This window comes from Emys orbicularis, chromosome 3 (assembly GCF_028017835.1).
Source record: "Emys orbicularis isolate rEmyOrb1 chromosome 3, rEmyOrb1.hap1, whole genome shotgun sequence".
NCBI classification, from domain to species: domain Eukaryota; kingdom Metazoa; phylum Chordata; order Testudines; family Emydidae; genus Emys; species Emys orbicularis.
The window spans coordinates 66789289-66802019 of NC_088685.1; the positions used below are offsets into that span (position 1 = coordinate 66789289).

At 41.5% G+C, this 12731-nt stretch overlaps 1 protein-coding gene across 2 annotated transcripts in view; it reads right to left on the reverse strand.

The window, feature by feature from the left end:
• Window positions 1-12731, reverse strand: part of IBTK (inhibitor of Bruton tyrosine kinase) — an 89507-nt gene that overhangs the window by 21353 nt on the left and 55423 nt on the right. For both annotated transcript variants that reach the window (XM_065401047.1, XM_065401046.1), the window contains exons 23-25: window positions 12172-12264; window positions 8108-8266; window positions 1814-1966 (exon numbers count right to left, since the gene is read on the reverse strand). In XM_065401047.1, coding sequence (XP_065257119.1) covers window positions 1814-1966; window positions 8108-8266; window positions 12172-12264 — 405 coding nt within the window. The remainder of the gene's footprint in view (window positions 1-1813; window positions 1967-8107; window positions 8267-12171; window positions 12265-12731) is intronic.

Below are 12731 nucleotides of genomic sequence, written 5' to 3' on the forward strand. Positions count from 1 at the left end.
AGCTGAACATTTGGTTTAATCAGATGTCCTCATTTGGATCTTATGATACACTCACAGGAAGCATTAATGGGAAAATATACGTAAGAACACCTGAAAGGGAAGATATTTTATTAATATTAATCAGTTCCTTGCAAGCTACTGATTTTTTTTTTTCCCCTGAAGCATGTGTGGTACTTCTTCCCCTGGCTGTCTAGGTAATACACTATTCATTCTGGCACAGCAACCACACAACAGAGGAGCGGTACTGGTACACAGACCCAACTGTGGAAATAGCTTGCTAGATATGCCTGGGAATCTGCAAACCTGCCTGCTGGCTCCCTGGCAGCACTGAAGTAAGTACCATAGGAGCAGCCTAGTACCACTCTGGGATTTAATCAGTAAATCAGGATCATTATGAAGGGAAGGGAAGGGAAGGGATTTCTTATTTGCCCCTCTATAATCCCATGAAGGTGCAGCTTCCTGGGGATTGGATCACGTGCCTCTGTTCTGTCACAGACTGCCTGAGGTGCTCCTAAGTCTTTAATGTGGAGCCAGCCTGGTGAGTGGGGGAGAGAGCCTTTCAGAGTCTGAGGCCATTTCCCTGGCAAAGCAGGGGTTTAGGGCTGATGATCAGAAGGCACAATTCCCACTCTGCTATTCCTGAACTCTGAATCCCTTTCCCTGGCAGAGCAAGGGTCTTAAAGCTTAAAGCCAGACTGATACCATTTCCATTAGACTACAGCCCAAGGCAGGGCTGCAAAGGAAGAACAGCCTTCTCTGCAGGCCCAGACATGCTGCAGAGTGGGAGAGGGCGGTGAGCATGGTACAAAGCACTGTGAGAAAGACTATGTAGGAGAAAAGCGCCAGCAAACACTACCACAGGGTGAGAAAGCAAAAGAAGGGTTTAACTACAATTTTCATCCCAATTGCTAATTAATAATATTAATTACTACTATGAGAAGAACACATTTTCTTTTGCCTTTTAGGGACTCTCGGGGGTTTGCAGGACTTACCCCTGAGTATCATGAGAATTCCTTGACTCCCAGTGGGAAGAAGGGAAGCTGTGTTGGAGCTCTGCTCTCCCCTGGGACCTGAGGGCCCTTTAGTTTCTGCGGACGGTGGGGGGGGGGGGGGGGGGGAGGGAGGACAACTGTCGATCCTTTCAGGGGGTTTTCTCCCTCCAGCCCAGGTCTGTTGTGGGATTTACCCCTTGAGCTGGCTTGAGAGCTTCTTCCTCATCCTTAGACTCTCTCACTGAAAGCTCATTAGCGCTGGATTGGTCTTTTCTGCATTAGAGTCGCGGTTTCCCAGGGCAGAATGGGGACCTAACATGCCGGTCTGACTCTGAGTCCCATACCCTGGCAGTGCGAGGGTCGGGTGACTGGCAACAGGCGAGGCATAATTCACCCTCTGCAGAGCTTGTAAGTGCTGCTTCACAAAGGCTTCATAAGCCGGGTGTCTGCAGCACAGCTCATGTAAGGCCTGAGTGGTGCACAGAAGTCTGTCAGGAAGGAGCTGCAGCGGCAGATCCATGTGGTGAAACCAACATGCTGCTATTTACCAGGGGATGGGAGGAGGAGGAGGAGAATAAAGTTGCAACTGCACGAAAATGAATAAAAACAAAGGTTTTAAAAAGAAAATGGTCAGGAGAAACTGAACCGCCAATTTGTTCCACAGCAGGAGGCAGAAAATCTGATGGCCTGAGCTGAAGAGTGGAGCCTAGTCCTGGAGCCTTCAGCATCACCACTGAACTGCCTCCAAATTCCACAGGTGGGGGCATTAGCCCATGAGTAATGACTGAGGAGAGAAGCTGTGCAACAGAAATATCACTTACCTTACGGCCTTCTGAGCTTGTGGATCCTCAATTCCTTTAAAACAAACTTTTTTGACAATGATGCCCGGAGAATGACCTGCACTGACAGATTTTTCTTCTTCCAGTACAAGATCACGGAACGACTTTGGCAAAGCTGAATGTAATGAAGATGCCCTTTAAAAACAACAACAACAACAACAAAAGCCTCAACATTTTAGACTTACATTTTTCAAGACTATATTTGTGAGTCATGTTAAATATGAGCTAGAGATCTACATGATTTTATGTCACCAAATATCATAATTTTGCACATCAACATATCTGTCAGGTCTTTTGCTGTGAATATGGCTCAAGGAATTCACTTGTGGTATATCTACACATGAATATTTAGTAATTTTTAATTGCTAAAATCTAGGGTTAAATACAACTAACAAACATTTGTATTCTGTCTATAATAGAAATAATTAACATGTGTTCACTAACATGATTGTTAACAGTTGTTAAAACAAGACTAAAATGTCAAGTGTGGCTATATGCCTGTAGTGTCAATTTTACTAGACCACAGATGGCAGGCTCCTATGAAGATAGAAGGCTTCATTTTGCAAAACCCCAATAGCAAATATGGGCAAACCCTAGTCCACAAGTTTCAGTAGAATCCTTACTCTATTACATTACATTATACGTGCTACGCTGGGTACTCTCCCTAAAATAAATATTTTGTTGAGGAAAAAAGAATATATGTGTAGTATGGGAAAGTAACTGAGATGAGGAAAAGTAATTCCTACCATGAATCCTACCACCCATTTTCCCTCTGCTCACCCCAATGTGTCCATTGCCCCTTCATTACGGATCTCCAGAACTAATGCAGGATAAAGAATCAACCTTCTAGATAAGTTAGGGCAGAGATCGTATGTTTTTTGTTGAGGTCCAAATTTCTTGGTCCAAGATACAGTCAAGGTCCAGACTCCAGAGAAAATAAAAAATAATAAGTAAATACAAAGATTTCAGGGTCTGTTCAAAAGTGTCTGGCAGTCCAGATTTGGCCTGTGGTCCACCTACTGACTATCCTTGAGTTAGGGGAAGGGAGAAGAATGACTAACATGCTACTCAAAAGCTATTTCTATTTACAGGAGAAAAGAGAGTTATCACAACTTTACTATATGATTCCCTCCTGTCAGGATCTCAGACATCAATCTTGCATGCATTTAAACACATGCTTAACACGACTACCATGAGTAGTCCCATTTAAAATGAATGGGACTACTCATGGTAGTCGTGTTAAGCATGTGAATAAAAAAAAAAAAAAAAGCCCTAATTTTTTACTTTTTAAAGATTATTTCTTTAATGCAGAATACTATCTACACCAAGGCAATGCTGGGTGAAATATAAACCTATAGCATAACCAAAGCAAGAAAAATTAAACATCTAGAAAACCAAATAGCAAGCACTGTTCAGGGAAATCTCAAACACGTCAGGAACTGAACAGTTTAATAGAATCATAGAATATCAGGGTTGGAAGGGACCTCAGGAGGTCATCTAGTCCAACCCCCTGCTCAAAACAGGACCAATTCCCAACTAAATCATCCCAGCCAGGGCTTTGTCAAGCTGGGCCTTAAAAACCTCCAAGGAAGGAGATTCCACCACCTCCCTAGGTAACGCATTCCAGTGCTTCACCACCCTCCTAGTGAAATAGTATTTCCTAATATCCAACCTAGACCTCCCCCATTGCAACTTGAGACCATTGCTCCTTGTTCTGTCATCTGCCACCACTGAGAACAGCCGAGCTCCATCCTCTTTGGAATCCCCCTTCAGGTAGTTGAAAGCAGCTATCAAATCCCCCCTCATTCTTCTCTTCTGCAGACTAAACAATCCCAGTTCCCTCAGCCTCTCCTCATAAATCATGCGCTCCAGACCCCTAATCATTTTTGTTGCCCTCTGCTGGACTCTTTCCAATTTTTCCACATCCTTCTTTTAGTGTGGGGCCCAAAACTGGACACAGTACTCCAGATGAGGCCTCACCAAGGCCTTCATCAACCTGATGTACGCTTAACCTCAGGATTCAGCCAAAATTCAGCCAAATTCAATTTTACTCTGCAAGTGCTTTAAGCTATTACTCACATATTCTCTGATGCACTCTTCTTCCTTTGCGTGATTCAAGCAGTGCAAAGGGAGCAAAGCAAGTCTCCAGCTTGGAATTCCCCTGACATAGTGTGTGAAGAGTCAGTGTGCACCTATTCCACTCCCACTGCAGTCTTGGCATATGAGAGTTAGGGAGATATGATCGGAACATGCTGGCTAACCCCAGACAGTCCCTTGTGGTCCATTCTTAGCTGGCAGAGGTTACAGAAGCCTCTTCTGGGACCAGTGCAAAACCCGCTAGAGAATTAGAGAACCTAACTAACTAGCTCCATGTCACCTCCTTGCCACAGCTACATCCAATGGCAACTGGGCACCTGCATTACTATTTTTTGTCATTTTAGGTAAAAACAAAATGAAGCTTATGAAAGAGTTATGGCCAACAAAAAACTAATGGCTTAAATGCAATATCTTTACTAAACTCATCTTGCTTTGTGCACTGTCCTTTCCACCTAATTTGTAACACACTAATTTAATTTGACCAGATTGTCTTTAAAAGAAAAGATGTTTTAATTGCATGGAAGAAACTTAAAAAATCTTATTCCTAGAATTTTGGCTGTACACAAACAAGTGTGAAGTTTCTTTATAGAAGAGCTATTGACATTTTGTTGTGTTTCAGAAGGCACTTTTGACAGATGGCGCACCAGTATGGACTTCAAAGTACTAAAATACATTATGATGCACAAAGCATATTTTTGCAACTAAAATATCGAGTTTTAATTGTTGTAAGCCTCATTCGAGATGGACTCTAGGTATCTGAACCATATACATCTCTCTCTCTATACACATATATACTCTCTCTCTCACACACACACACACACACACACACACACGTATCTGAACTATATGATACATAAAACCGAAATAAGGCTAATATTTTGTTTAATTTCTTGTGGGACATGGGAGTCTTTCAAAATAAAAGTGTTCCTTACAAAGTTTATTATTCTCTACCAGTCTTCAAAGCACTTGATTTTAGCTTCAATCCCCCAAACTGTGAAATTGGAGGTTTCTTTTGGCATAAAAGAAAAGAATGGTATATGTTATACTGTGTCTTTTAATCAACCAAAGAAAGTGCCAGAAGGTCCCACACCCTTCTGGCAAATGTTCTTGCCAGTAAAACTGCTGAATTTCCAAGACAAGTATCTCCTTTCACTGGAACACAAAAGCTCTATAGCTCTCAATGTACTGCACGCATGGAAAGCTGAGTTTGCCACCAGATGTACTCTACATTTTGGATCAAAAGATCCATAATTCCACATGGGTAAGTGATGCACCCAACCTTACTGTTCTATACTTTTATAGAAAAATAGACAACGTGGATGATAATGGTTAATACATTTAAAAAAAAAAAAAAAAACTAGCAAAGCAACCAGTAGTAATCTACAGTTTGCGTGTTGAAGTTTAAACTTTACTTAACCAAGTTAATTCCCCTTTCCAGCAGCTAGGCGATTATTTGAAACATTTATAGATTTCTCACTGATTCTCTGCTTTAACTCGGTTTATCGTCATTTTCCATCTGAACAGGCACAGACAGAGGAATATTGTAGATGAACATTTATAGGCATATGTGGCCACAGGAAAATTAAACCAGAAAGTTATCCTTCAGTAGAAGATGCATTGGCCTTTTCACTTAAGATACCTGGGCCTGCATATCACACTATACAAAATATTTCAAAAGATAGATTTATTAAAAATGTGCCCAACAATCTCTGGGTGCTTATACATTTAATATAAAAGACACCAATTAACCAAAATAATTGACTAAAAGTCAGCTCCCGCTAGCCAGTAAATTTAACTTCAGCCACTAAAACCAACTTCTGGGGAAAATTGGATGAATAGAATCATAGAATCATAGAATATCAGGGTTGGAAGGGACCTCAGGAGGTCATCTAGTCCAACCCCCTGCTCAAAGCAGGACCAATTCCCAACTAAATCATCCCAGCCAGGGCTTTGTCAAGCCGGGCCTTAAAAACCTCCAAGGAAGGAGACTCCACCACCTCCCTAGGTAACGCATTCCAGTGCTTCACCACCCTCCTAGTGAAATAGTGTTTCCTAATATCCAACCTAGACCTCCCCCACTGCAACTTGAGACCACTGCTCCTTGTTCTGTCATCTGCCACCATTGAGAACAGCCGAGTTCCATCCTCTTTGGAACCCCCCTTCAGGTAGTTGAAGGCTGCTATCAAATCCCCCCTCATTCTTCTCTTCTGGAGACTAAACAATCCCAGTTCCCTCAGCCTCTCCTCATAAGTCATGCGCTCCAGATCCCTAATCATTTTTGTTGCCCTCCGCTGGACTCTTTCCAATTTTTCCACATCCTTCTTGTAGTGTGGGGCCCAAAACTGGACACAGTACTCCAGATGAGGCCTCACCAATGTCGAATAAAGGGGAACGATCACGTCCCTCGATCTGCTGGCAATGCCCCTACTTATACAGCCCAAAATGCCGTTAGCCTTCTTGGCAACAAGAGCACACTGTTGACTCATATCCAGCTTCTCGTCCACTGTGACCCCTAGGTCCTTTTCTGCAGAACTGCTACCTAGCCATTCGGTCCCTAGTCTGTAGCTGTGCATGGCATTCTTCCGTCCTAAGTGCAGGACTCTGCACTTGTCCTTGTTGAACCTCATCAGGTTTCTTTTGGCCCAATCCTCTAATTTGTCTAGGTCCCTCTGTATCCGATCCCTACCCTCTAGTGTATCTACCACGCCTCCTAGTTTAGTGTCATCGGCAAACTTGCTGAGAGTGCAGTCCACACCATCCTCCAGATCATTAATAAAGATATTAAACAAAACCGGCCCCAGGACCGACCCTTGGGGCACTCCACTTGAAACTGGCTGCCAACTAGACATGGAGCCATTGATCACTACCCGTTGAGCCCGACGATCTAGCCAGCTTTCTAGATGCCTTGAACATCCTACAAAGCTTAATTCATCCTTTGTTGGACCACGAGGAAAGTAAGTTTTGAAAAAAACTCAGTTTGACAATGTACATGATGTACCAGATTAAATCTCACTAACGTAGGTACTGTATTCACTGCAACATGTTTAAATAGTCAGTTTAAGGATTTTTATGTCTAATTTGGTAATCCCATGTATCCATCAAACCATTATATAAAGTTCAATAAACTCCAAATCCTGCAGTTTGGAAACACTGCCTCTTCTATTATGGAAGCATCAGTCACAACTCCAGGGTTCAGACTGAGTTCTGCTTTGCACTTGAAGCAAGAACTCAAACTTTGTTATGTATGAAAAATAAACTGCATCTGCCCCAAAATTACAGCACTTACTCTGAACCCAGAATTATTTGATAAAATGCAAATAAACAGTACATTTCTGTGATAAGACAGATTTTCAAATTAATGTTAAGAAATATAATGTGTCAAGTCTTTTCTTTGTCCAGAATGATTATTAATAATGGAACACCACAAATTCTTCAGACTTTCCATACAGTTGACATTAGTTAAAATACTGTGCATAGGCGACACTTGAAAAAAGGTTGCAATTATAGTAACTAATGACTGTGATATTAAATTGCTATAGTGCTCCCTGAAAAAGAGACAACTAAGGGGGGATATGATAGAGGTCTATAAAATCATAACTGGTGTAGAGAAAGTAAATAAGGAAGTGTTATTTACTCCTTCTCATAACGCAAGAACTAGGGGGTCACCAAATGAAATTAATGGGCAACAGTCAAGCTGTGGAGCTCCTTGCCAGAGGATGTTGTGAAGGCCAAGACTATAACAGGGCTCAAAAAAGAACTAGATAAGTTCATGGATGGATCACTTGATGATTCATTCTGTTTATTCCCTCTGGGGCACCGGGCATTGGCCACTGTCAGATGACAGGATACTAGGCTAGATGGACCTTTGGTCTGATCCTGTATGGCTGTTCTTATGTCTATCATATCTTTGATACTGTTGACTATACTCACAATATGCATGACAGGGCCCAGCTTGGTTCTGGCCTTTAGGGTATATGAATGTTGAGCCACAATCACCACCACTAACCACAACTCCTGTTTAAAATTTTCAAGAACACTAAATGTACAAAAGTAGAAACAACACTGTTTTCTTGTAACTAAATAGAAGTTATGTCATCTTAAAAAAAAAAAAAAAAAATACTGCCCAAAGGGAACCATCAACACAAAGACAAATAAACGGAGTTAACTAAGATGACATACCATGCACTCCCTGGTTTTGTAACTTTCGTAGCTGTGGGTGGCGTGGCTGTAATTGAAGTAGTATCCAGGCTGTTCGTAACTGAACCATTATCTTTAGCCGCCATGGCAATCATTTTTCTTTGCTTCTGAGAAAGCTTGATTCCATGAGAAGCAGGTTTACTATGAATTAAAATGACAATTGGAAAAGAGAAAACTGACAATTTAAAATATTAACCTCAAAAGACAGGTTATTTACTAGCAACCGTTATTCGAGTGTAGCCTCTACATATTCACACTTGAAGCACTGGTGCCTCTAGTGTCAAGTTGCAGAATCTTCTGAAGAGCAATGCCCTTTGAGGATACTCTCCCTTCCCTCCGTGCCCCTTGCAAGGATCCCTAGAGCATAAAAAGTAAGGATTGGCCCAGACATTCTTCAGTTCCTTCCCTAGTTCAGGAAATTCTTTCCCAAGACTCCAAAGAAAAGGGGAAGGGAGGCAGGAAGTGTCAATATGCAGTTGCAATCTAAGAGTAACAGCTGCTGGTAGTAATCTCTCTCCCTCCTTCGAGCAGCCTCTGTATAGTCCCACTTGCGGAAGACTCAAAAGCAGTACAATTCTAAGGAAGGTGGGCTGAGAGCCTAGTGAACGCTGTCTGCAGAACTAACAAAATGAACATCAGGTCTGAATAACAGGTCAAGAGTGTTAGTGACTGAAATTTCCTCTCCTGAATTAAGTCTGACAGAGAGAGAGAGAGAGAGAGATTGCTTAAACCACATATAGATGCCCATGTAGCATCTTTGCAAAAAGAGGATGAAAACAATCAGCATCCATCTGATGCTTTACCACTCTCATTTAGTTAAGTACACCTTGATTTCTCAGGTGACCAAATACCTAGCAAGTCATAAAAGGCATGAGAAAGATGCTTGTGGGACTACAGACAGCCTAGTGGCCTGAAAGATTAAATCAGGGATGATATTTTTTTAAACTGGAAATTGTGGTGAAGATATGCACAGGACCACATTTTCCATATGGAACTGAGCTTATGCAAACTTAGCCTTCTGGACTGCATCTCACCAACAACCTGGCCATACTTAAAGCTATGAGGAATGTCCTTTTCCATAGCACATGGCATAGATGACACGCACATGTGAATCAGAGCAAAGATCCTAAGAGTTTTGTGAAGGAAAGATTTCAATCTCATGGCAAAGGAGAGTCATGCACCAGAGGGAATAACCCAAGGACAGCTCAAATAAATCCATCCACTGCAGTATTTCTGAAAAGGGAAGTCAAATTTACTTTGTCTCAGATATCACAACTAAGCAAATGTTCCAAGTAGCATTACTAGTACATGGAGTAAGTCTTCCATAAACTAGAGGATTGTACCATTCTCCCATGCATGTGACAGTAGTTGCTGACATCACAACCAATTCAGTCTGGTAGAACTCAAAACAGTTCTTCAAATGTTCAAAGTGTAATATATCAAAAGCAAGAGAAGAGCATCTCAGATTCACTCTCTTCAGCTACTGAGATGGGGAAACTTCGATATTTATTGCAGCAGGTTTTTGTCTGCTTTGTTTTTCAACAGGATCTACTAGACTTCAGAATAAACCTCCCCATAAAGCATCTAAGTAATCCAGAAGTCAGGCTGTCAACCTGAGAAGATTCAGACTCAGATGGATACTTTTACCTCAACTCTAAGACAAAGAACAAGGAGAATGGAAAACAGGATTTGTGGTACTAAAAAACATCTGACCTAAAATGTCCGAAGATGAAACAGCCAAGACCAATTAAGGCTACTGACAACTTTTTGGATCCATTGTGACTGACCTCCAGACAGACCTCCTGAATCAATGGAATCAGAGGGAAGGCAGAAGAATTCCAGATTCCAGTAAGAAAGGGGAGTACCTCAGCTGGGATATATCCTCAGCTGAGAATCTGAAACTTACAAAGTTAAGTATTTTTCCATTGGCCATTGTGACTACCTGAGTGCAGGTCAGGTAAGTTTACAAAAAAATATGAGAACACTTTTGAGGTACCTAGTACAGATGACCAAGTCCAAGGAAGGATGAAAGCCCATAGAGGTCTTTTTAGCACTATAGCAGAATAGGTTTGAGGCTAAAGGGCCAAAGATGCAGCACCAGGAAGCCCAATATGACTGGAATGGAGACTTTCATTGCAGAGGTGTCAGGAGTTGCGTCCACTCCCCAAACACACACAAGCTGCTCTGGAAACTGAGAGGCTCCTGTCAATATGCAGTTGATCATGCATAAATAGGAGAAGCATGCAGATTCAATGATCCATCATTGGCAGGTGACAGCGAAACAGACTGCCAAATATCTAGCATCGTTGACACCAAACTACATTAACTCAGATGGATCAGGGAATTCTATTTTCACTAGAGCTGGGTAGAGAGCCACTTCAACTAATGGTTCACCAAAGTCATTGGTGAAACTAAGGACATTAGTGCTATTGGTATCAGGCAAAACTTCAAAACGAGTAGTTCACGATTATTCAAAGGTGCTGGATTATCAGCACCGGACTTTTGACATGGATGGATCCGAGGACCTAGCACTGCCAATGCTGGCACCAGAGTACTTCTAGCATATGGTTTAGAGTGAACTGCAAAATCTTCAGCACCAAATTAGCTTGAACCAGACTAATTCAAGGACTTCTGTTGCTCATTGAGTATGCTAGAATATCACTGAACTTAGTCAGCCAGGGACTTGGACACTGCTTCAAGGCAGATAAAGAGCCACTTGGGTGAGCAGTTCTCTTAAGTCAATGCTGGACTTAATGCCAAACTTAGTCAACTGGCCCTATGGAGCCTCCCCTCATCAGCAGAGATGTCAGAGGCAGCTCTCTCACTTTGCGTGGGTCCAGATACCAGTGTCAATCAGGCACCTTTTCTTTTTTTAAAACGAGGACACCTGACTGATAATTTAACAAAAAATAGTCCTGAAACGGCAGAGGCAAATTTTATGTATATATCTCCATCCAATGAGGACACTGCAATCCTAAACTCTCAACACTTCAGCTGTTAAGAAGAAACTGAAGAGTAACTGGGCCCTTCTCCCCTTTTGTACTTTCAGAGTCCACCACGATGGGAAAGTGGGATGCATCCCAAGGGCCACTGCTCTTCAGAATATTCTACATCTTGACACCAGACGTGCCAATAGAATAGCACAAAGTGGAATTTGCAGAGGACACTTGAAACACTAGAAGTCTGTATGTTGGGTGTTTTTTGTTTTTTTAGGGTGGAAGGGAAGTCAGTTGCTTGCTTGGGCATACAAGGAATGAGAGCTTCTTCCAGACATTACACTGTCACATTGCTCCTCATAGCGAGATGGTGGATGGCTGCCCAGGATGTTCCTCTTTCTCTGACTAAGGCAGAATCATTGAGCACTGCCACATGTGAGCAATGATGCTTCAAAAAACACTAATTGAATTTTTGTTTGTGTATGTGCAGTTTTGTTGAGTGTTTCTGGTCTGAAGTTTTGCTTTACCATGAGTTTTGTTTCCAAAATGCACTTCTTATTTCATTCTATCTTGTGTTTGCTCCCTAAAATCCACAGATGGGTGTCATTCAGTCTAGTATGTGCGCAAAAAGAGTCCTGCAAAATGAACAGTCTGCACTGAAATCATCTCCCCCATCCACACCAGTGGTACTCTTTGGGAAAATACCATGCACCTGGGGAGGCTGAAGGAGATGGTGTGAAACAAATGGTACCTGGAGAGCAACCAGATGGAAATTTAGATTATTTTTGGGTGGGGATGGACAGAGAGCAGAAAGGTTGGCCAGCTAGGCCACTGATCCCACATATGATCTGTTATTTTATTAATCTTTCCATTTACGTCTCCAGAGTACAACAGAAAGTTCTGCACTAACTAGATGAATCAGGCCATTGCAGACAGAGATGTAAATTTTAAATGCATGCACAGAAATGCCATAACAAAATGAACAAACAAAAAGGACAAGAAGATTTTTTTCTTCTTTTAAATCTTAAACCATCTGAACCACTAAGTAAATCCATAATGGCCTATTCTTCAACATCTCTCCTTTTTTATAGATATTGGTTTTTTACCAACCCCGCATTTGTCTTTGGCATAGTTCCACGCTTCTGCATATTTTCTTCAAGTTCCATGATGGTTCTTAGATCCACAGCAGGAGGGCTGGCAGGGCTGAATGAAAAATAAAAAGTTACCTTTCAAGGCATTCATTTTTACTTACATTCCACAGTTTCCAAACTTCACTGAAATCTTCTAAGTCATACTTAAATTATACATCCGGGTACCATCGTATGTCTATTTCCTCAATTATGGCAAACCTCAAATAGAACGTTTCTGACAAAAAAAACTTTTTATATATATGTATATACAGAATACACAAAAATACTTCCAAGATTCATTACAATGTGAAACAAGAGGCAAAGTGTGATTACTTTTTAAAAGTCATTGTAAATAAGATATTTAAAACTAGGATACTTGTTTAGTAGTCGGCTAGTAACTTAAATATTATAGAGACACTGGTCACAACTCCACAGTTAAGGCAGAATTCCACTTTGCACTTAAAGAAACAATTAAACCTTATTGTTTTGTATGGAAAATATTTGTTATCCCTCCCCCTTCCCAAATTACAGCACTTACTC